The sequence below is a fragment of the Euphorbia lathyris genome, chromosome 5 (genome assembly GCF_963576675.1).
Source record: "Euphorbia lathyris chromosome 5, ddEupLath1.1, whole genome shotgun sequence".
Taxonomy (NCBI): Eukaryota; Viridiplantae; Streptophyta; class Magnoliopsida; order Malpighiales; family Euphorbiaceae; genus Euphorbia; species Euphorbia lathyris.
The window spans coordinates 27,827,961-27,853,313 of NC_088914.1; the positions used below are offsets into that span (position 1 = coordinate 27,827,961).

The 25,353-nt window shown below is 35.1% G+C and overlaps 1 protein-coding gene and 1 long non-coding RNA gene across 3 annotated transcripts; both read left to right on the forward strand.

Moving 5' to 3' along the window:
- Window positions 1-486: 486 nt before the first annotated feature.
- On the forward strand, window positions 487-3,152 carry LOC136230829 (uncharacterized). The gene is made up of 4 exons (XR_010689544.1): window positions 487-808; window positions 915-968; window positions 1,117-1,199; window positions 2,672-3,152. It is a non-coding gene; the product is annotated as an uncharacterized lncRNA (long non-coding RNA).
- A 5,039-nt stretch (window positions 3,153-8,191) lies between these two features.
- LOC136231197 (uncharacterized) lies at window positions 8,192-17,995 on the forward strand. Of its 2 annotated transcripts, XM_066020508.1 has the most exons (10): window positions 8,194-8,481; window positions 8,597-11,570; window positions 11,660-12,162; window positions 12,256-12,345; window positions 13,846-13,998; window positions 14,832-14,995; window positions 15,069-15,216; window positions 15,433-15,555; window positions 15,630-15,717; window positions 17,517-17,995. In XM_066020508.1, exons 2-10 carry the CDS (start codon window positions 9,125-9,127, stop codon window positions 17,726-17,728), a joined length of 3,927 nt encoding a protein of 1,308 aa, XP_065876580.1. In that variant the 5' UTR covers window positions 8,194-8,481; window positions 8,597-9,124; the 3' UTR covers window positions 17,729-17,995. The 2 variants fall into 2 exon arrangements, 1 of the variants encoding a protein (XP_065876580.1); XR_010689724.1 differs by lacking the exons at window positions 15,630-15,717; window positions 17,517-17,995 and having other exon boundaries at window positions 8,192-8,481; window positions 15,055-15,216.
- Window positions 17,996-25,353: the final 7,358 nt, after the last annotated feature.

The following is a 25,353-nucleotide window of genomic DNA, read 5'->3' on the forward strand; positions in this document are numbered from 1 at the left end:
AATTGTCCAATGGGTGCGGTGATAAGGATTTTGGTTGCGATATTTAGCAGTACCCTTTTTTTATTACATCCTCTACCCTTTGAGGAGTGTGATGGATATTTGGCTACTTTCTTACTGTAGAAAACCTTCTGAAGTCTTCCACAGCCTCTCTTTGGGCTGAATGGGCCGAATTTGAAACATTGGTTGACCTTTTCTTCTCTATGATTCTTTTCCTCTTGTTCAATTCACCAAAACTGTTTATTTGGTCATTGGAAACTACAAGAAAACAGCTAGTTATCGACCGACTTGAGCGACCGGATAAAGTTCGGTCGCTAAATAGCTACTGGTTTGGTCGTTGGTTGTTTACTCGGTCGCAAACGTTAGGGGAAATACTAGCACGCATCTTACAGAATGAAAAAAAAAAAGAAAAAAGAAATTTCAAATGAAATGAAATTAAAAAGAAAAAAGAAAAATAAATATAAAAGGAAGTTGAGAAAAAGGGAAAAACCTAAATCAATCGACCTAAAGCCTCCTCTCGTCTCTCTTCTCTACTCGACCTAGCCGCCACTCCTCTCTTTCTCTGCTTTCTGATCTCCACAAAAGCCTTTATCTTCTCTATTCTCTGCTCGACCTAGCCGCCTCTCCTCTCCTCTCTGCTTTCCGATCTCCACATAAGCCCCCTCTCATCTCTTCTCTACTTTCCGAACTTGACCTAAGCCCATCTGATCTCTTCTTCTCCGATCTAATCCCTCTCTTTTCAGACCTCCAACATGATTCCATGCTTTTTATACGGCCTCCTATTTTTCTGACTCTAATGGAGCATCTTGGAGTAGGTGGAACATTTTTTGTGTTTGTTGGAATTTCTTGGTAAATATGTTATGTGATTTAATCCTACTGTTTCTCCTATTAACTCTTATTTTTCAATTTGTTTTCAGTTTTGTGGTTATGCATAAGGAGAGCAAAAAGAGGAAATAACAACAGAAATTAGGGTATGTTAGTTCTTATTTTGTTCTTTATGGTTCTTAAAAAGCATATCACCATTGTTATATAAACGTTATTGAGCTTTGTATTTACTAAATAGAGTTAATGTTACATATTTTTTTTTTGATAAATATGTAGCTTTGTATTCATTTATAGGTTTGTACTTGAAACTAAAGGGCTGGCGTTCAAGTTGAAATTCTAGGCCAGATCAATATTTCTTAGACAGAAGATGGGCATAGGTAAATTTAAGAATGCCAGTGTTATTTGTATTTGGTTGATGTGGATCCAAAAATTCTATAGATCTTTATTATGCTGATGATTGGTTGATGTGGATGCAAAACTACTATAGGTTTCAATTGTATCTTAATATGTGGATTCTTGTCTGAAGTTAAGTGGTCTTTAGTTGGTCTTTTAAAATTAAGTTACTGATTTTAGTTGGTCTTTTAGAGTTAAGTTACTGACTACAATACAATTTTTGTTTGAATAATGTGCAGCTATCTGAGGTTAATTCACTAGGTTTCAATTAACTAGTGTCGCCTGATCTTTAGTTGGTCCTTTATAGCTAAGTTATTGACTAGAATTTTGGTTTGAATAATGTGCAGCTATCTGAGGAGGTCAACTGTAGTTTTAGTTTCATTATTTAGTCTTACTAACATCTTTTTTTTTTTTTTGAGCTAATTACATGACAAGAGCTTATATATGTGTTTATTGCTGTTTTTCATTGATTTGTACTACTTAAATTCAAAATTTATTCTTACAACCCAGTTTTTATACTCCCTACTACAATTTCCTATTAATACGCTTTATTTCCAAAATATGTTTCCCATTCCTATGTGAAGCAATCTTTAGAGTGTCTAACATCTCCCATTAGAGCAAATAAGCCTTCGGAAAAACAAGTGAGTGTCAACACTTCTTTGTTTGTCAATCATGGCGAGTCATCTAAATAAATGCTTTAAGTTTCATTTAGTTCATTACCTAGTAAAAAAACTCATGTTTGCTCTGTATTTTCCAATGTCAAAATTGTTTGAGCATATGGTTTGTTTGTCTATGTAATTTTGCATGGTGAAAGTAGATTAATTGAGACGAGATGAGATTTGTTTGTCTATGTAATTTGGCATGGTGAAAGTAGATTAATTGAGATGAAGTGAAATGATATACTTATTTTTTTGATTGAAATTCGTATTTGTGTTCAATTTTTTTCTTGTTTGTTCATTGTTAGCACATTGAAGATCTATTTTATGCCGAGTTGATTTTCTAGAAATCTTGTTACATTGAAGATCTATAAATTTGTTGTATCAACAGAAGTGCCACTTAATAATTGAAACAGTTTTTTATGTTGAATCGGCTCAATTGATTATGTTGAATCACTTTTTTAGTTCATCTTTCTTTCACTTGCAATTGAAACAAGTAAAGGATGAACTAGTTTCAATTTCTGTTAACTGATGTAGATTTTTGTTAAATAATGATGTTGAGATGATCTTTCAGGCTTTGCTTTTCTAATAATGAAATTTATGATGCTTTCATTGTTTAAAATGAGCAAATTTATTATGAACTTAGTGTTGCACATATCATATTGTCTTTTCCTCCTAAATTTTACGCTTGTACTCTTTTTTCCCCCATTGAATTTCAGTCAGCTTGTTCCTTGGGGTTTGACCTGCCTTTTATTTTGGTTTTCTTCTTTTTACTTTTTTCGTTTTTCATGTGACATCAGGTATTGATTTTCATGACTACAAGTATTGATGGACACCTCCCTAAGTTGGCTTCGTCAAGGCAAACACGGATAGAGCAGCCATCAGTGCCCCGGGAGCTATTGCCACATGCAGCCTTTTTTGGAACTCTCGAGGATTCCATATGGCTGAAGTGCTATGTATGCGGTCAATAAGGCTTGGAGTTTTGGATGGCATAAACTGTGGCTGAGGTAGACTCAACGCATATAGTTGCTGACGAACTTGCTAATTATGGTCTTCATACAACATAGTCGCAATATGTGTTGTGTAGTTAGGCATTTTTTGCCCGTTCGGGCGCATATAGTTCCCAACTTTTGCAATATTTTGATCAATGATGATATTAATGGTGTTTGTAATTATAGGTTTGTGTAGTTACGCATTTTTTGCCTGTTCGGGCTGAACTTATTATATTTCTTATTCTTTGTTTTCCTTAATAAATTCGGGGTCGTAAAAAAAAAATATTAATTATTTTTAACTATATTTTTACTTTTCATAAATATTGTTTACTTTGATTAATTTTTTGTGATTATAATTGTAATTACAATTATAATTATATATATAATTTATAATTACAATTAAATAAATAAATTGTCCAGTAGACTGTAAATCGGAAGCAAAAATTACCGACATAATTTTTGTCTGAATTCTGTCGGTAAATCGACCAACTTATGTGTCCATCTAGCCCATTAGCGACTACTTGTAATCGCAAAATATGGTCGGTAAAATTACGACTACTCAACGACTAAAGCAAACGGTCGGTATAGTCTACGACTATCGTAAAAAAATAGTCGGTGTTTGTCCAGCGACTAGGCATTTACCGACTGAATGTATTTGGTCGTAAACCACTAAGTTCAGTCGATAAACCACGTTAGCTACTGAATTAGCTACCAAAAGTGCGATAGCTAACTAGCTTTTTTCTTGTAGTGGGAATTAAATTGCTTTGTTGAATGGACATTTATTAGGCCTGAGTCGTTGGATTGAAACATTGATTGACCTTTTCTTCTCAGTGATGCTTCTCCTCTTGTTTAATTCACCAAAATTGTTTATTTGGTCATTGGAATTAAATTGCTTTGTAGAATGGACATTTATTAGACCCGAGTCGTTGGATTTGGTTAGAATTTGACAGATTTAGTCCCGAATTGAAACACCTATTTTAGTTGAACTTTGTCTCGGTCGACCTTTGCCACTTCGGTCGAATTTTAATTTAACGTGGTTAAATTTAATAGCTCCGGTTAAATTTTGTTGCCTCAGATGAAGCTCGGTTGCCTCAGATGTAATTCTAAAAAAAATGAACAAACGTCCTCAGATCGAATGTGGGCTTTGACCTTACTTTTCAAGGACCTTGGAATTGCCTCAAAATCTAAAGTGGGGTACACAACCCCGACATTGAAGCGTGGGGCTCTAGGTCTACTATATTTGTTTTTTTTTCATATTTCCTGTAAAAGAAGAAAAGTGTAATTATTTGTATATTCACCGATCTTGGTCATACATTTATTAATAAAGATTTATATACATTTTTCCACTATTGTCTCTTTGATAACCCTCAATTAAATTAATCCGAGCAACATTGCGACTTAACTACCATGAACACTAACGAGTCCAATTATAACCTTAATTTATATTTTTCCAAATTAAAGACGTCGAATTTTGTAACAAAATAACTTGAATCTAAAAAAAATAACAATCTACAACCATTTATTAGGAAAACATTTTGGACCACGACGATAACCGCTATTTAAGGAATTGCTCAATATGAGATTAATTGGGGGTATTTTATCTTTGAAAATTCAGGAGCAACAATGTTAATATGCACGAACTCAAGATAAATGTTGATAAATACACATTGTAGCTATTATTATATTAGAAAATAGTCATATGTATAATATAAATCTCAATTAGGCTATTTTCGACAAAACATCGCATTGCGATTCACAACTTACAAGTCATGCCGAATTAGCATAAATTGTCGACTCGACCCGATTGATTGACACTTGGACTTAAATTAATAACTCATAACTCAAATTTAAGCAAATTCAATTTTATTTAAAATACGAGCAACATAATAAAATTCATAATATGTTAAAATTGTACCTTAATTTTATTAAGTCACGTTTTGAATATAATTCGATATTTTTACCAACATATACCGAAATGTGACAAATTAGCCTTAATAATACAATTTTTCCTAACAAATTATTTTCGAGATAATACTGTATATTTTGAATAATTTACGAATCGTTCAAATTTTAAGTGAAATTTATTAAAAAGTTAAAAATTGGCCCGAACAAAAAATGGGTATCTACACAACTCATTGAAACTCTGGATTTTGTTGAAAATCTTGTAATACAACACTTTTCTGCAATTTTCGACATTCGCCGCATCTGTCGCATTTTCAAAAAACGTGACAGATAACAGAAACTATACTTTGTCGCATCTATCGCACTTTCAAAAACACGACAAAGAACATAAACTATACTTTGTCGCGTCTGTCACATCATATGAACTCTGTCGCATTTGTTGAAAATGTGACAGACGCGGCAAAGTATAGCTTCTGTTATCTGTCGCGTTTTTTGAAAGTGGGACAGATGCGATAAAATATAGTTTCTGTTATCTGTCGCATTTTTTGAAAATGCGACAACTGTCGAAAATTGCAGAAAAGTGTTGTATTACGAGGTTTTCAACAAAATCCAGAGTTTTAATGAGTTGTATGGTTTCGAAATGCATAAAACTAAGCTATTTTCATTTGAATTTGACATATACATGTTATATATATCATCTTACACATCTGATATTGTATTGAAATTGAGATTGAAATGTAGGTAAAACCTAACACAAGACTTCAATGAATTTTGATTGGATTGTTGGATGAACAAAGCTTTAGCTCTTTGATTGTATTATTCACTTGATTGTCGTAAAAAATGAAAAGAGAAAATCGAAGGGAAAAAGGAAAGGAGTTGTTGCTTCGATGTGTCTAGAGGGGAAAAGAAAAATGAGGAAGATGAGAGTATTTTTATCTAAAGGCTTAATATATCATTTGCCTCCTGAACTTGTCCAAAATGATTGATTGGCTTTCTGAACTTTCAAAGTGTCTTAGTAGCCCCCTGAACTTGCATAAAATGTTCAGTTAGCCCCATGAACTTGCGTAAAATATAATCAATTAATCATTCGGTTGTAAAAAAGTAAGTCAAATACGGAAGATATGTCATGCCTTAGAATGTTATTACATACTTCACAAAATAGATTAAAACATGTTAAAAAAGAATTTCTTACTTATTCAATTATAAAATATTTTATTCTCTAATATTATAATCGCATACTCCGTCCTTGATCGTTTTATTTTTTTAAGATGCGTGCAACATATCTTCCGTATTTAACTTACTTTTTTGGCCTAATGTTCCTCGAGCCCTTTTAACTTGTCCAAATTGGTCATTTTACCCCTCCAACTCATCAAATGTCCTATTTACCCCATTAACTCCATAAAAGTGGTATTTCTCACCCCCTCAACTTGTCCATTTACCCCCCAACTGATAGAATGTCTTATTTACCCCTTTAACTCCACAAAAGTGGTATTTCTCACCCCTTGCAATCCGTTATCGGGCCCTAAATTGATATATTTTTTAAATGTTAAACCTATATTGATGCTATTTTATATGTAGAACCTAAATTGGTACTTTCTCAAAAACCGTAGGCCTATTTTGGTACCCTATCCTTACATATAATGTCTTTAGCTTGTTTATAGTAATGTTCTTGTTATTTGTATCTTTTATTCATTCATTCTCTTTTCAATTTTTTTCGCTAGTTAAATTTTGATAATCTAATTATTGTAATAATTTAATAAACACATGAAAGATCAATATAATTATCAAATTAAAACAAAATAAAAAAAGTTGATATTAAAAAAATATATTTTCAAACTCATTTGAATAAGTCCTATTAATTTTGCACTATAAAGGGGTAAGAAATACTACTGTTATGGAGTTAAGTGGGTAAATAGGACATTCAATGAGTTGGGGATGGGTAAAATGACCAATTTGAACAAGTTAAGGGGGTGAAAAATACTATTTTTATGAAGTTAAGGGGGTAAATAGGATATTTGATTAATTAAAGGGGTAAAATGACCAATTTGGACAAGTTAAGGGGCTGGATGAGCATTATGTCTACTTTTTTTACAATTCAGTGATTAATTGATACATTTTATGCAAGTTCAGGGGGCTAATTGAACATTTTATGCAAGTTCAAGATGCTATCGAGACATTTTAAAATTTCAGGGGACAAATCAATCATTTTGGACAAGTATAGAAGGCAAATAATGTATTAAGCCTTATCTAAATGAAGTGAGTGTCTAGATTTGTAATAAGCGGGGGAACTAGACTTAATATGCAAATGAGTTTTAAAAAAAAATCCAAATTTATAATTAACCTTCTTTTTTTTTTTTTTTTTTTTGACAAAATAATAAGTTTAAGTTTACATCTAATTTCTTAAAAAAAAAAAATTACATCTAATTTGGTTATTAGGGTAAACACCGCTGTAATTTAAGACTTTAGATCGATAAATTTATTTTTGTTTAAAAAAAAAAAGTAAATTGCTCTATTTTTTATATAATAAATTGCTCTGTTATTAGCCTTGGATTATGACGTGTTTGTCTATGTGGAGTGTGGAACTGCACCTATCTCGTAGCACACGCCGCGGTTTAAGAGTTTTTAAAATTATTTTCCAGCATTTTAATTCCTTTGTTTATATTTATTTGGGTGATTAATTTATTAGTCCCTATATTTTGATAAAACACACTGTTTAGTCTCTTTATTTTCAAAAACACACAGTAAAGTTCCTAACGTTTTTCTCGGTGAACTGTTTAGTCCCTAATGTTTTTCCCGGTGAACTGTTTAGTCCCTGATGTTTTTCTCGATGAACTGTTTAGTTCCTGTCATTAGACTCTCATGAAGATTCTGTTAATCAATTTGAATTTGCGTTTTTCGTTTCCTTTATTTTCCTTTCCTTTCTAATGCATCTAAAATCAACTTTGAGTGTTATTTTTCTTGATTTTCTTCTTAATCGTTCAAATTCGTAAGCATTGGGTCTGTTTTTTTTCTTGTTCTCCATGCAAATAATTTCTTCTTCTAAATTGGATTTCCTCTTCTGAAGTTTGAAGGTAAATAGTAAATGGTAATTTAATCATTTCTGAAGTCATAAACGGTAAAAAAATCTAACAAACAGGCGGAAGGACTAAACAGTTCATTGAGAAAAAAATTAGAGACCTTACCATGTGTTTTTAAAAATACAAGAACTAAACAATGTGTTTTGTAAAAATATAGAAACTAATAAATTAATTACCCTATTTATTTTATTCAATGTTTTATTCATATTTTCTTGTTTTATTCATATTTTCAAATCTGAAGACGGGGGCGCAATTGATTTCAAACTCCACAAGCGGAGTCCACGTAGTAAAGAAAATAGCAAATAACCAATAGAAACTAATAAAAAATAATAATTTATTATTCGTCACAGTTTGGAAAGGTAGTAACTTTTTAATATCTGTCGTGTCGATGCCGCTGATTCCTCGTCAATGTCGCTCTTCTCCCCCCAATCCCCATGCCCGGCGATATTGATCATCCTCCAGGCATAAGCAACGCTCTTTCCTCCTCCATTCTTCCTATCTCCGTTTCAGAATTGATTGAATTCTATGTCCTCTCCTTTGTGCTTCGATCCTAGCATAATTCAGTCTAATGCACCAGCAGTTGCAGCTCAGGGCTTAATTACATCACAACTCTTTTGACAGAAAGGAAGAAATTAGCTGGTAATTTTTTTCTATAGTTTTTATATTATACAGAAATGCACTTTTTTTATTTTCTCATATATATATTTTATATATGTTGTTGAAATTGATTGTTGCTTGGTTTTGATCCGTTTAGGTTTTATGTATATAATGTTAATAGAAGATTATGCTGCTTGGTGAATTGGAGTTTAAAAATTCTGTTAAAGCTTGGTTTGCCTATTGGATCTGCGATATTGCGATTTTGGCCGACCTGGGTGGAAATAAGACAGAGGTTGGCTGATCGGGTTAGATGTACAGTGGTTTTTTTTTCTCTATTCTATATTTTGGATTCTTCATTGTATATTGAATTTTGAGAAACAAGGAGAAGTATTTTCTCCCCCAAATTCTGGTGTACAGATTTGCTGGATTTGATTGAGATCAGGTGATAGGTTTCTTGGAAATTATTTACATTGTTTTGGTGGTAGTGAAGTTTCGGATTGTGTACATTGTACTGTAAAGTGCATTTGATATTTTCAGAGTTCAATTTCAGTGCTTACGTAATTTAAGAGTTGGATTGGAGCCCTTTTTGGGAGAATAAGAGCTAATTCTCTATGGTGTTGATTTGCTGGTTGGAGATGATACTAGTGGATTAAAGGGACATGTTAATGCTATTTTGCATCTAAACATGTCGGAGAACTTGTCTGAGTTGATAACCAGGGAGACACCTAGTCCCCATTGTCTATTGATTCAACAACAAGAGGAATTGGCATCACTCGTCCCCAAGATACGGAAAAATGTACATAATATTTCTGTGCAGACAGGTGAAGAATTTTCCATGGAGTTTCTCCAGGATCGTGTGAATACTAGAGGGATTATACTTATGCCCAGTATGACACAAAATTGCGAAAACAAAGTCAGTTATAATAATGATCAAAATTGTTATCAGGGATATGAAGGTCTTGCCGACATACTTGGGATGGGGAGAATGGATTCCGTCTCCACTGATGGTAATTCTGAGTACCTGTCTGCAAAAGGCTCTTTACTGGAGACTGAAAATGGGGCATATTTTGACAAGTTAAAAAGGCTGAGAGAGGAGGAAAGTGATAATGTACTTAGATCAGGGAAGGCTTTCAGTGAACTGAATTTTAATCAGGGGGCTCATCTTGGTCCTGCTTCAGCTACTAGTGTACCAAAATCTGCTTGTTCGAGTAATTTTAGTGAGCTAAATGATTCAGATAGATCTCAACTTGGAAAAATGAAGTTGCTTTGCAGCTCTGGAGGAAAAGTTTTGCCAAGGCCAAGTGATGGCAAGCTAAGGTATGTTGGGGGGGAGACCCGGATTTTTTCGATTTGTAAGAATCTTACATGGGAAGAACTTGTGAAGAAAACCAAAGGTATCTGTAATCAACCTCACTCCATCAAGTATCAGCTTCCTGGCGAGGATCTTGATGCTCTTATATCAGTGTCTTCTGATGAAGACCTACAAAATATGATTGAGGAATCTCATGGACTTGAAACGCTTGAGGGTTCTCAAAGGCTTCGGATCTTTTTGGTTCCTTTGGATGAATCTAAACAAACTTCATCTTTTGAGGCAGTCAACATTCAGCAGGATAGTCCCAATTATCAGTATGTTGTTGCTGTAAATGGCATCGTAGATGCTAGTCATAAGAAAAACTCTCGTGGGCAGGGTTCATCAAATGAAGATATTCAACCTGCAAAAAATTTACTACAGAATCCAAGCTTTCGTAAACATTCTCCTTCTCCCTTGTTTCCTTTGGAGAATAAAGGTGGCTATAATGCTTTTAATCCTGTTGAGTTTTTAAATGGACTCCAGAACAGACCTCCTTATTATTCTCCTCCTCTTACTCCATTTCCTCTACAGCACCAAGATTCTAGGAATATCTGCATAAAGTTGCATGCAGATAGGTTCAGCAATGAGAGCAGCAGTAGTTCCTTCCTTACTGCCCGATTGCCACCTGAGAACGGCAGCATGTCTGTTGATAAACAACTCACCAAAGGGCTGGCAGCATTAATGAATGGTAATCATCCTTGCAAAGTTGATACAATTAAGCCAGACCAATTGCATGGAGTGCATTCCCACAACCATAATTTTGGTGCAGAACCTGTTAGCCCTTCAATTTTTCAAAACACTGAAGGTGATTTTGATAGTTTCTTTTGTGAGACGCTTATGCAGAAGGACAGAACGTTCCACTCTGAGAAGCATTTCGCAGGCCCAGAAGATCCAATGGGTCTATTCTCAGGATCTGTGGAATCCATTAATACTCACCATGGTATGCCACATGCCTTTTCTGATTCCAAGCTGCAAGAGCATGGAGGTTTTTCTGCTTACTGTTCACAAGAGGGAATGAACCCATTGTCTCCCTTATGCTTTCCCAAGATACACATACCTTCAGAAGTCTCAAGTGCTTCACCAGAAAAGCAATTGCAACTTAATGAAGATCTTATTTTTGTAAATTCTACTCTACACAACGAGGACAATGATTGCATTGGGTTGAGTACTAAGCTGAATTTGCTGAGCCTTTCCCCATGCTCAAAATCACAAGGAAGGAATGGCCCTATTCAGAAAGCTTCAACCAGTGTTGATGAGCTATCAAACCATTGCAAGGAAAATCTGCTGGGTATCGGAAAGGTGAATAACATTGACAAAGGAAATCCATTTTTGCATCAAGGTCAAAATCCTTGTTCTGCTGGAGTAGAGCACAAGAACAATTTGCCTCGTATCAACAGCAACCTAAGATTTTCTGCTGTTGATACTTCAGGACAAACTGTGCACATGGCTGAGGATAGTGTACCTGCATTATCAGCTATTGATCTCAAACCTTCTTTAAATGATTGCATGGAACCCTCCCAAAACTATCAAGCCCTTTGCGATATTCCAGCAGTGGACCATAGGGTTGGCAATGATCAGCATGGTAATATCAATAGAAGAGTGAACGGTGAACCAGAAAGCAAAATCCCAAGGACCAGTAGACCTGAAATTGTGGATTTACATCAACATGCCGAGCTGCTGAGTCGTGGTGAAAATTCTTTGGTTGCTCTTATTGCTGGGTCATCTAGCAACCCTATTTCTCCTGGACCATCCCAAGCTCAACCTATAGCAAATCCAAATGGTATTGATGATATAGAATTCACTCTAGAATATGTTTCCAATTTGTACTGATTCTTGTCCATATTATGTAAATGACCTCCATGTTTGCAGGAAACAATACCACAGAAGATGCTTCACATGAAAGAAACATATATCACATCAACAGGAACAATGGAATTTACTGTGATCAGAAGATTGAGAAATCGGGTTTTGGTGGATCTTCTTTTGAGAATGCAAATGGTGGGGACGTTATGTTCAGTCAAACCATAACACAGAATGAAGATAAAAGTCGGCAGGAGCCATTGATTACTGTGGAAGGTGCAACTGATGTTGCATTTCATATTGTTCAATCCTCTTCAGTTTTCCCGCATATTGCTGATCCACTCAGCAGTGATTTTAGATGCCCTATGGCAACGGAGGCAGGAGGCATCATGCCACATGTTTCTACGCATGTTACTAACCAACCGAGTAGTGACCTTATGCTTCCTAGTGCAGCAGAGTCAAAGAGTATCATTCCACCTGTTTCCCCTTATGTTGCCAATCCATTCAGCGATGATTCTCAATATCCTACTGCATCAGTATCTGATAGCATCATTGCTGATACCGACCTTGAGGTATGAGTACTTTTGCCCAATTGCTTTTCTTTTTTTTTCATTTACTTATGGATTTTGTCTTAGTTCTAACGTGCAGCTTGACTTTGTTTGCAGGACATGAAAGACGACAATGATGAAAAGAAAGATAAATCCATTAGTGATTCAGTAATAGCTGAAATGGAAGCCTGCATATATGGCTTGCAGGTTCTCTATGATTAATTATGAATGTTTGGTGAATACGCATTTTTTTCATATGTTTGTTGCAGAAGTAAGATTTGTATTATACATAATACCTCTAAGTTCCTGCAAACTCAAATATTTTGTCTTCACCAAATTGCAGATGCTAATTTCCGTAGATAGAACTTTCTGTTCTATTGATTCTACAATAGTTGCATCTTAGCTGAGCTAACTTGCATTTTCAAAAGTAGAATGATGTAAAATGCTTTCAGATTTTTTTGGTCCATTCTGAGTCATTCATTGGTTTGTCAACTTTTGTGGTGTCCCTTGCATTGTGGCCATAAAGGTTAGGGGTAAGAAAATGGTCTTTTACCCATCAACTGGCTAGTGGCTTGTGAACTATATGATATTGCATTCCTTAGGGGCGATTCTTGAATGTTTATGGTGTAGTTATTAACGGCGCGCCAAAGGCGCATAGCGCACAAGGCACCGTCCTTAGCGCCTTAACACCCTGAATGGCGGGCGGACTCAGCCACGTTGGCGCACGCCAGGGGCGCCATTGTGCGCCAAGATGCAGTTGCCAAAGGCACGCCAGGTGACATAGGTGCACTCTTTAGGGTTTTTTTAAGTTGGAAATATATTATACACAGTTTGAATTAATTGTGATCTGATATGAGGGTAACAAATATTAAAAGGGCTAAAGTATCATCTTCTAGTGTTGAAGGAAAATCTCCTGCAGTTGTTCGAGATGAGGAGGAAGAAGAAACTGTATTTGTTGATGAGGATGAAGAGGATCAGTTTCATGAACAAGAGCTTGATGATGCTTTGGATGAGGAGTGTGATAGTGATGAGGAGTGTTAAATTTGGAGAGTTTTGATGAGGAGTAGCTATTTAGTCAACTTAGGATTTACTATTAGTTGAACAATTGAACTTTAGCTTTATTATATGGGGTTCATTGCATGTTAGAATTTATTTAGAATTAAGAATATTGTCACGGTCTAGTATTCATTACATTTTTATTTTAGTTTTATAGTTTTATAACTTGTATTTTTGTAAGTGCGCCTTTTGTCGCTATGGCACACGCCATCGCCGTCCGCCATGCGCCAAGGCTCCAGGACCCCTAGCGCCTAAGTCCGCCATGTGCCTTTAATAACTATGGTTTATGGGGCACCTATTATCTATTAATAAGCTGAAATTTCAGTTTCATAATTTTTTTCTTATTTCTTTTAATGTTGGATGTGATTATCCTTCATAGCTCCTGGTATAAAGTTATGGACCACTTTTTAATCAACTAGGGCAGTAAAGTTTTGGCCTTATCTTACTGATGCACGTGGCAATGTGTTGAATAAACTATTAAATTCTGCTTTTTGGTGGTTGAGTCCCCTCCTGATTTATCTTTGTTAAATTCCTCGACTTTGCTGCATTTGCAATGATTAAAGAACTTCAGAAATATTGCGCCTCATGTTTCTTTACTTCATAATGCTCTCTATCTACAAGACTACAACTGAATCCAGCACTGGTACGCAGATAATAAAGAATGTTGATCTTGAAGAACTAAGAGAGTTAGGATCTGGTACCTATGGAACTGTCTACCATGGAAAATGGCGAGGATCCGATGTTGCTATAAAAAGAATTAAAAAGAGTTGCTTCTCGGGTAAATCATCAGAGCAAGAGCGATTGGTGAGTTCTTCCTGTAATTTTTTCTTTAATTATGTTTTGTATCAGTAGCTTCACAGACGCCGCCCTTCCCCCATAACAATGTGAAAAAGGGTAAACTAATTTTCATGTTTGGAGGGGGCCTGAATGCTGAAGAAACTTAGTGTTAATTCAATTCACTTTCTTAAGAACATGCATCATATTCTGGAGAAATCCTGTGTCCACATTCATGTGGCCATTGTCTGTTGTCTTTTATAAGATATACATTGATTTTGCACAAGGTAAATTTTAAAAGTTAGATTATTCCTTAGACTAGGAAACAGTTATTCTGCTGATTCTCTTTGAACTGCTCTCCTCTTCATAGGCCCTATCATTCTCCAATTATCGGATGCTAGATTTTTTTGGCCAATGTTGTTGCCCCCCTTTTCCTCTTTTAAGAAATTCTTGTCTGCTTTGTAAGTATAAGCATGCCCATCTTTTTTGGTATGGCTGTGAAGGACATTTTAAGATGTGTTTTGGAACTGTTACTCATACTAATTTGAAACGGGAACATTTGTTATCCTTGTTTTCAAATTTTGAGGATACACATATAGGAGCAAATAAACTTTTGGGACCATTAGTTGCCCAAACTTTTGGAGCATAGCTTCATATAGACATACAGTTAAGAGAATTCCTGGTTATCATGGGAAGTCCATGGACAGAGATGACCCAGTATATGAAGGAGAACTACTGATTACATCTGTTTTTTTATATAATGGATCCAATTACATGACGGGGGGAAATTCATTGGCATAGTCTTCTATATGGATTTCCACTTTTAATTATTGTAACATCAATGGTTTGTTTGGTTGCACCAGACAACAGATTTCTGGAGAGAAGCACAGATCCTCTCAAAGCTTCACCATCCAAATGTGCTTGCATTTTATGGGATAGTACCAGACGGAGCTGGAGGAACCTTAGCAACAGTCACAGAATATATGGTGAATGGATCACTTAGGCATGCCCTAGTCAAGAAGGATAGGTAGTTTGATCGTCATATGTTTTCCTTATATTTGCATCCTGTGGTGATAGATTGAGCAGGTTTTTCAATGCAGATCACTCGATTACCGTAAAAAGCTCATAATTGCCATGGACGCAGCTTTTGGCATGGAATACTTGCATTCAAAAAACATAGTCCACTTTGATCTCAAGTGTGACAATTTGCTTGTCAACCTAAGAGACCCACAACGACCCATTTGTAAGGTAAACAGTCTGCAACCTATTGCCATTTCCATCGATGCAAGCAATGAACATTGTCACATTTGTATAGTCTGGGGTACTTAATGTAATGTTCAGGATTTTGAATGGCCAGAGATTGCAGATTCTATTTGAAGCGAATTTCTGTCAGTTTCCCCATAAAGTCTCTTAAATTCTTAAGATTTTCTGACATCAAGCATTGAGTGCTCGTTCTGTTTCTAGGTTGCAGATTTTGGTCTATCCAGAATCAAACGCAATACTCTTGTATCTGGTGGTGTGCGAGGGACCCTTCCATGGATGGCACCAGAATTGTTGAATGGAAGCAGCAATCGGGTTTCTGAGAAGGTTAGTTGACTCCTGTCGTTCTATTTCTTGTAATCTGAAATTGAGAATCAGTTAACTGGTATTTTGCTCTACAGGTTGATGTTTTCTCATTTGGCATTTCACTTTGGGAGATCTTGACTGGGGAGGAACCTTATGCAGATTTGCATTGTGGTGCAATCATAGGTATTTAAGCCTACACACTTTCTCAATGAAAATTAGCACAGGCAGTGGTGGAAATAATATTGCTCTTTTCCATTTTATACATTTTGTGAAAACGAACTTAACTTCTGTTCTGTCCCTTCAAACTTCATTAGATAAAAGAAATAAAAGTACAACTGCCTGCCAAAAGAAACTGCCAAATAACTGAATAAATCCACAGCTATGTTGCACGAAAACGGAAACGGAAACGGATACTGGGAAACGTAATTTCTGAAAACATAGGAAACGGAAATGTAAGGGAAACGTGTAAATATTAAAAATATAGGGGTATATTTATAAATATTAAAAATATAATAATACATTAAAAAAACAAGATTGAAGAACAAGACGAAGAAAGTCCAAGCTTAATCGAGATTCAAGAGACAAAGATTATAGGAGAAAGAAATATGGATAAGTTCTTTAAATTGAAGGATACAAGGAAGAAATTATCTTTCAAATAGGAAGTTTCAATTTTCCTAGTCTTAGATTGAACAAGGATTGCAAAATAGAAAGTTTGAATTTACAGAATTTTAATCGAAATAGGTAGTGAAAACCGTTTAAAAATTGAGAGACGCGTTTCATATTCTGGGTAATTACGGAAACGTGCCTGGAAACGTTTCATATCAGTTTCCGAGAGTTTCTGTTTCCCACATCTGCCGGAAATGGGGAAACGCATGTCATGAAGAGTTTCTATGCTTCATAGATACACAGCAGGGCTTAAAACTAAAACAAACCAAAATAAATCCACGCCGCACACAAATTAAAGTTAAATAAATAATAACCTTATTTCAATTTCTTGGGTCTATAACAGGAGACTTGATTGTGTGTTGGGATGCGTGAATGAACTAGTTTTCTGATGTATTAATACAAACATGTTGCTGAACACCCAAACTATTATACATTTATGTTCATGTTCTTTGATATATATTGAGGACAACCGAAGTACGGTACGTTGTGTGAAATTAAGACTTTGGATGATAGTGGGAGCTGCAGATGTATTAATAAATGATAAACTTTTGATGGTAATAGTGGCCGTTGCATAAATTGTTGATGTCAGCTATTAATATGAATATGAAGTGGATCTTTAACTATTAGTTAAAACGGTTTCATGACATGGTATCAGAGCCAGTGTGACCAAGTGGTCCTGGGTTCGAATCCTGGCAGCCCCATTTGTTGAGTTATTTGCAGGACATGGTAATATGGGCCTGTGTTGTCACGCTTCAAGCCCAAGTGTGCTTTCGCGTGTGGGGGTGTGTCAGCTATTAATATGAAGTGGACCTTTAACTATTAGCTTGAGCTTTTAGCTAAAACGGTTTCATGATAGTTGATAAGGGAATAGGAAGGATAGTTTTATGCAGGAGGAAAATTTTCAACCACATTTTTGCTCTAATTTGACAAAAAAGTCTCAAGTACATAAAAAGGATGATTTTAACCTTGTAATAGCACATCAACTATTTGAACTTTGAAACCTGAAAGTATCTGCGTATAGAATTCAAATATTTTGTTGAACTTTATGATTTTATCATCTAGAGTTTTGATTTTAAACGATTTATAAGTGCACTGCTGGGAGTTCCTGAACGAAATTTGTATTAAGTTGTTCTCCACATGTGAACCAATCAATTAGATTAATCAAAGTGTAAGATTTCAGTTCTAAATTTCCTGATCTTCATTTGAACTTTGTTTCTTTGAGCCTTCGTGTCTTAATGATGTCTGGGTGTATGCATGTACCTTCACTTTTTTGTTCATCTGTTGGTTATTTATACTATTGGTTTCTTTTTTGAAAGGCGGGATTGTGAAAAACACACTTCGTCCTTCCATTCCGGAATGGTGTGATCCTGAGTGGAGGAAGCTAATGGAACAATGCTGGTCACCAGAACCTGAATTCCGACCATCATTTACTGAGATAACAAAGAGGCTTCGAACAATTTCATCAGCCTTCCCGGCCAAGGGGCAGTCTGCTCAAGCAAGACAGATGAAGGAGAAACAAGTATCATAAGTCACAGATGAAGCAGTTCCAGTTTTGTCTAGAATTTATATAGCATAGTGTTTTGTGAGTTTTGTTAATGCAATATCTTCATTTGTTTATTCTTTTTGTAATCAAGTATCAGTAAATGATGAGAGAAAGAGAGAGAGAGAGAGTATTGGTAGGAATTTTTGGCTAAGAGAACTCACAGCCAGGGTTGATATGTAAATAACACCTCATAGAATAGTGAATTGGTATTTTTTTAAAAAAAATATATAAATGTTCTTTCAATTTCTTTTATTTTTGTCATTCTGATATTTTCATCTTTAGTTTGTATTTCTGTGTCTGTTTTAATTAAACCGTTAATAGGTGGGCCTGCCATAAAGTTGTGTGTTTTAAAGGGTTTGCTGGTTGGGCTGGGGGCCAAAATCCTTAGGGACAGTGATACAGATATACAAAATCTACAAGATATTGTTTTTTGTTGGGAAATACTCTAATTAATATCAATCAGTTGTAAAATACAATAAATCTTAGATAGCTATTCAAAGTTCAAATTTGAAAACTTATTCTGTTGTTGTATATCCTATACATTTCTATTTAAAATAGTTTATTGAATACAATCAATTGTACTGGAGATCAAACTGTTTTAGGTCTAAGATCTGTTCTAGGTGTTTTCCTTTGAGTTGTGTTTTGAGCGAGAATGATATTGAGCAAAACTGACATCTATTTGTTGCGTGTTCGTGTTCGTTCATGAAGGATTACTGGATTGCTGCTTATCTTTTTTAGCCTAGTGGTGACTTTGAGTGGACTGGTCCTCTATCCTCTATCAACATACGAGCTTAGAGGTTGTGTCTCAAGTAGCAGTAATCCTCTATTCTATTTGGTAGTAAAGAAATAACTTCTCGTGAAATAATAAAATTATATCTTCGGCGGACTGTATTCATTCTACTCGTCTCTTCTATCATGATTGGTTAGAGTGTAGGAAGCCTATTTCGAGGATTAGTAATGTTGTTTTTTCTCATCTAGTGCGCTGGAAAGTTCCTTAGATGAGTTTTATCAAATATAATATTGATGGTGTTACGTTTAAGGAGGCAATGTTGTGTGGTATGCGTACAATTTTCAGAGATGCAAATGGTATTTTTCAGGCTTGTTGTAGTTCAACTATCATCGAAATTCATGGTGCTAGAATAATTGAAACTTTGGCTCTCCGTAAGGTATGATGTGAGTTTCTCTACTTAATTTTTACTGTGGAATTTGAAATGGATGCAAAAAGTATTGTTGATAGTGTCAAAACCCATCATGTGGACCTTTAGAACTATGGTAGTATTCTTCATGGCCGTAGAGATATCCCCATAAATAATTCAGACATTTTAGTACGTTTTATCTCTCGATTAGCGATCGGAGCTATTCATCTAATGATAAAGCATGATTTCTATGCTAATAATTTTTTATTTATTTTATTCCTCCTAATTGTTTTTTTAAAATATAAGCTACACATATTCAGCTATAATTTTTAAATGATCATTTTTCTTGTTTAAAAAAAATGGAAATAATTTTCATAAAAAAAAAGAATAATTGCATGACATGGAGTTTAATTTTGGTTTGTTTTCTTTAATTTTTTTTTTTTTTTGGGTTACAGAAGAAGGGCTAGACCCGAGAAAAAAACAAAAAAACTAACTTCGAACCTAACGAGTAGCACTAACGCCACTCGTGTCAACATTTAGAGTATCAAGAAGGCCTGCAGGCGGCTCATCACACTCGTGATGTCTCAAAGAAAGAGTTCCTGCGAACCTTGCCATCCATTCGGCTGTCGGTTGTCCTCACGAAAAACATGGGAAACCCTGACAACCCACGACTTCTTCACAAACTTCCTACAACTTTCAACTAACCATAAATACCGGTGAGTTATATGGTATGGTTCCGAAACTAACGTACAACCTCGAGAGAGTCCACTTCCACAATAACGTGTTATTTCAGCTAATAATTTATTTATTGCTCAATTAATAAAATAAGAAATAGTTACAGTTGTAATTTTGAGTAAAACTACGTAAGATTCTTGTAGATTTCAGTATCACATTTGATTCTTTAAGAGTTGACTTTCATTAAAATAAAATGCTAGATTCCACCAAAATGATTAAATAATATTTGTTTGGTGAAATAAAAATGGGATAATCCTCTTTTGACCCTTAAATTAAAATTTCAAAATCAATTAAGATTTTAAACTATTAAAATTATCAATTAGATCCTGAGTTAAGTAAAAATCGTTAATTGAGTCTTTATCTTATTTTAAAATCAGAAACTATGATTACATGGATTGTAATGATTTTTATGTTAACTCAAAATGAGTTTGGAAAAGATGATCTTAGACTGTTAAACCGAATGATTTTTTGTGAGGACTTAATTAATAATTTTTGTATAGGATGAAAACTCAATAGATGATTTTTGCTTATTTGATAAATTAATCCAGCACTATTCAATTTTAGTCATATTCACATTAAACTTAAAGTTACTTAATATTACAATGGGATATCAGCTTTATATTTTACTAACATAAAAATTCTCCAATCTCTTGATTCTAAAAAAAGTTAATCCTCCATTCCTGAATCTTGCATATTCCCCATTTTTACATATCTATGATATTTTTCCTTCTTTATGTATCAACATGGAACTTTTTTTAAATAGAAAAATCATGTATAAGTAGAAAATAAAGTTATGGAAGATTAATTAATTTATTCTATATATATGGAAATGATGATTAGAATATTGAATTTTATAAATCATACTCTGAATGGGCCACTTCCTACCAATTCAATTCTTTTTCTTATTGAGACTTGACCACCATTCTACCCATCCACTTCAAATATTTAAATGATTCACTTTTACTTTCTCATTAATTTCAAAACAATTTTAATTTACATAACAAAATATTTGATACTTCCTTTTTAATCGCATTAAAAAAAAAGACAGAAATTAAGTATTTTTCTGTCAAAATAATAATGTGAAAATTTTGTCAAAGAATGGTAAAAATATTTAATTGTATTTTAGTAAAAAAAATTTAAAATATAAGTAAACTTAATATTTACCGAGATCGGATGTCCGTTTGATTCTCATTTCTGTAGTTATTTTTGTTATTTTTTTCTAAATAAATAGTATATAATATACAAACGTTTACTTAGAATTGAAAAATAATTTTTGAAACCTTTTAAAAGCTAACAACAAATAATAAATATCTAACACTATGTCGGAGATAATAATAAAAATTATTATTGAATCTTCTTTTGAAGAAAATTATTATTGGATCTTAACTGTCAGTTTAAATTATTAATTTCAATTATTTATGTGACATATATAAGAAGTATGCCCTTCTCGAACTGAAAGAGTAAACTTATGACCGTTTTACCCATCAGTCAAATTATATTGCATTTTAGGGTTGGGTTGACCATGACTTCATGAATATCATATTTCCAAGAGTTCACATAAACTGCTCATTTTTAACAAACAATTTTTTTTTGAATTTTATTTTAGATTATTTGAGTTCTACTCTCCGTTTTTTCGATTTATTAATAACCACCCATCCTCTCCCATGTTGAATTTTTATTTGGTAGAATTAGGAATCACAAAACAAAACAAAGCAAAAAAGTATAATAATTAAGAGGAAGCATCCACACGAAAGCAACACTAAGAAGGGCATCCCAAATCCGATTGCGAACTAATATAGAGGGATCACGAACGATAAAAAGATCAATAGGGGACAAATACGCATAGCCGGTGAGAAAATTAGCAACTCTTATATGCTTTCTGAAAACGTGATGAAGCTTCACCTCCGGGAAGCTATTCAGAAGATGGATCTGAAGATGGAATCGATAATGCTCAAATAATGGAACTTTAATGGAACTTTTTTCAGCAAGCACAAATAATGTCTCTTCAACATAAATGTAGGCATTATTTGTTATAGGTCCAAACATCTTTTTAGATGCAAGCTTAGAAAGTTTTTGAAAGATCTCTTGCATATCATGTTTCACATCACTGATTTCTCTTTGCACGATAGAAAAACTTCTTCCGCGTAAAGGAAATTTAAAATCTCTATTGAAATTCAAGACTCTCCTTTTACATTGTCATTCTTCATGCCTTCTATAACTTCCACCATTTGAGGAACTTTTACTATTGGCAGCAAATGTTCTTCGTCCTCAGAAATGCCAACAATATGATCTTTAGACTTCAAATCATTCTTACTTTGCGGTATGATGATTGAGTGTTCCACGGAGCGTGCCAATTTTGTTATGGCCCTTTTGGATCGAAAATAAAATTATAAGCGTATCGACGATTTATAGTACCCACAAATATCGCATTTTGCGTAATCTAACTTTCAGAATATTGTTAGAAATAAAAGGGACCAAATAATGCCTTAAAGTTTCGAATTATCAAAAGCTAAGTTAAAGAAAAATAAGAAAATTACAAGAAGACCACGCAATTGTAAGAAGGATAAAATATAAAAGGCAATAAGTGAAATTTAATTGTTTAGGTAAATTGAATATTTCAAGAAAATTAAATACAAAAAAATGCTAGTAGGGAATACACGGTTTTTCCATTCTTGCGTTAAGGCGAGGAGAAAACAAAAGGTGATGTCGAGTTTGTTTGATGAAGATGGCCAACTGATTGATGAACCCGAAGCCCTTGTTTCCCATATCAGTCAGTATTTTCAGAATCTTTTCTCTCCATCTTTTTTTTCACATTCTGATATTGTGAACGTCTTAGACCAAGTTGTGACTGATGATATGAATTCTGTTAGCTCCATCTCGACTAGAGGAATTTAAATGTGCAGTTTTTTCAATGCAAGCGGACAAGTCTCCGGGTCCTTACGGGCTTAGTCCGGGATTTTTATCAACATTTTTGGGATTTAGTTGGGGTAGACATTTTGTATGCTTGCTCAGGTTGGTTGGACATGAGAGAGTTCCCTGCAAATCTCAATGATACGACAATTGTGCTTATTTCAAAAATTGATGCACCTTCTTCAACTAAGGATTTTAGGCCTATTTCTCTCTGCAATGTGTTGTATAATCTGATTGCAAAGGTCCTGACAAATAAATTGAAGGAATTCTTGCCTAATATTATTCATGAGAGTCAGTCTACTTTTGTGCATGGTCGGTCCATTATTGATAACGTGCTGATTGCTTTTAAGACTATTCATCATATGAACAGAAATAATAGAGGACTGTTTGGGGAAGTTGCTCTTAAAATTAATATCAGCAAGACATATGATAGAGTGGATTGGGAATTCTTACAGGCAGTATTGAGCCGATTGGGCTTGCACAACAGGTGGATCCAATGGATCATGCTCTGTATTACCACAATCATCTATATTGTGTCCTTGAATCAGGAAAGTATGGGGCCTATTAATCTGAGTAGAGGATTGAGGCAGGGGGACCCTTTGTCTCCTTATCTATTTATTTTGTGTACAGAAGTCCTTTATAAAATGATTTTAAGAGCTAAGACAGAAAATAAGCTGAAGGGTTGTAGAGTGTGTAGAGGGCCCCCGTCAATTTCACATTTGTTTTTCGTTGATGATAGCTTCATGTTCTTCGGAGCCAGTACTACTGAAGCAGAGGTAATTGTGGATATTCTGCAGGAATATGAAGTGGCTTCGGGACAAGCTATAAATCAGGCATTTTCTTCAGCAAAAATGTGCGAGCTGCCGAGAGAGATATTGTGAGCAATATTTTAAATGTCTCGTTGCCTTTAGATACTGGCCGGTATCTGGGATTACCCTCTTTGATTGGTAGATCAAAACAATACATTTTCCTTTTTCTAAGTGATAGCTTACAAAAGAGATATGGTAGTTGAGGATTCTGATTCTTATCAAATGCAGGGAAAGAGGTGCTACTGAAATTTATCGCAGATGCCCTACCAACTTTCTATATAAGCACGTTTCTGCTACCTAGATCTATCTGTAATGAATTACAGAAGATGATAAACTCTTTTTGGTGGGGAGAGAATGAATGAGGGAGAGGAAATATGCACTGGTTTGATTGGGCCAAATTATGCCGAGGCAAAGACCAAGGTGGTCTTGGGTTTCGTGATTTACATTTGTTCAATTTGTCGCTGCTTGGAAAATAAGGGTGGAAGCTGATTAATTCTCCTAATACACTGGTCAGTCGAATGTTCAAGGCTAAATATTTTGCTACTGATACTTTTTTGTCTTCCAAACTAGGCACTAATCCTAGTTATGTTTGGAGGAGTATACGAGGATCTATTGAACTTCTAAAACTCGGAGTGAGATGGCGCGTCGGGGATGGAAAATCTATAGAAGTATGGAAGGACTCGTGGATTGAGGCTTTGGAGGATTTTACAATTAAGTCTTATTGCGTGGAGGGGCTCAGTAATATGAAGGTGGCAGATTTATTTTTGGAGGGGTCAAGGGAGTGGGATGTAGATAAGGTATACATCTGTCTTTGTGAAGAGGAGACGAGGAAGATATGTTCGATTACATTACCTGTGAGAATTATTGAGGATAGGTCAGTGTGGAATCATACTAGAGATGGGAAATATTCTTCGAAGTCGGGTGTAAGGTGATTGATAGTCAGTTGCATGATTGCAACCTCGTCGATGGGTGGCCAAAGTTGTGCACAATATAGATTCTACCAAAGTGGAAGACTTTTTTTTATGGAAACTATGCTCGGGGTGTCTTCCTACCCAAGCCAATCTTGCACGAAGACGTATCCCTATCCCAACGGAGTGCGTGTTGTGCGGGTTGGAGGAGAAGACCACTTGGCATATTTATTTTAATTGCTTTTTTTGCAGAAAACTACTAGCAGACAGCTGATCTTCATGTCCAGGCTGGACTATTCACATCGGCGGAAGAGTGGATATTGGCGGGTTGCTTGACGGGCGATGACGAGAAGTTGCGGAAGAAGGTGGCAGTGCTGTTTGCAATTTGGCAGCAACGAAATAATAAGCTGTGGAATGGTGAGGACGTATGTGCTTCAATCTGCATTCGACAGGCCATGACGATGTTACACGAGTGGATGCAACTTCGAATGACTATACTTGAGCGGCGTGCGAATCTGTCGATAGCTAAGCCTGTATAACGAAGGCCGAGAGAGGGGTTCGTTAAATGCAATACCGACGGTGCGAAGTTCTCGGACCCGGAGGTGAGAAAGGAAGGCGCAGTTGTTCGTGATGACTCCATCCAGTTTGAATGGTACAGGAGCAGGTTCATTATCGGCAACTTTAAACCTCAAATGATCGAAGCCTTGGCAATTAGATCAAGTATGTTGTGGCTTCGAGCTAAACAGATGGTAAGAATCGAATTTGAGTCGGATGCAAAACTGGTAGTTGATGCAATAAACGGTCGATCAGAGGATTTAACTGAGTTTGATATGGTAATCCAAGACTGTATGGATATTCTTTTGGCTAATAAAGAGTTTTTCGGTGTCTTATGTTTCTCGATTAGCGAATGGTGCTGCTCATTTAGTTGCTAGGCAAGCCAATTCCAATGCTAATGACTTCAGCTCGTATTGCCAGCTTGGTTAACACCTGTAATAAGTCGGGATATTCTGTCCTGTTTTTCGTAATGAAGTCTGGTTTAAAAAAACAAAAGAAAAATGCTAAAATTCAGAATTAAAAGTACAATTTGTAGAGTATTGGTTTGATTTTTGGAT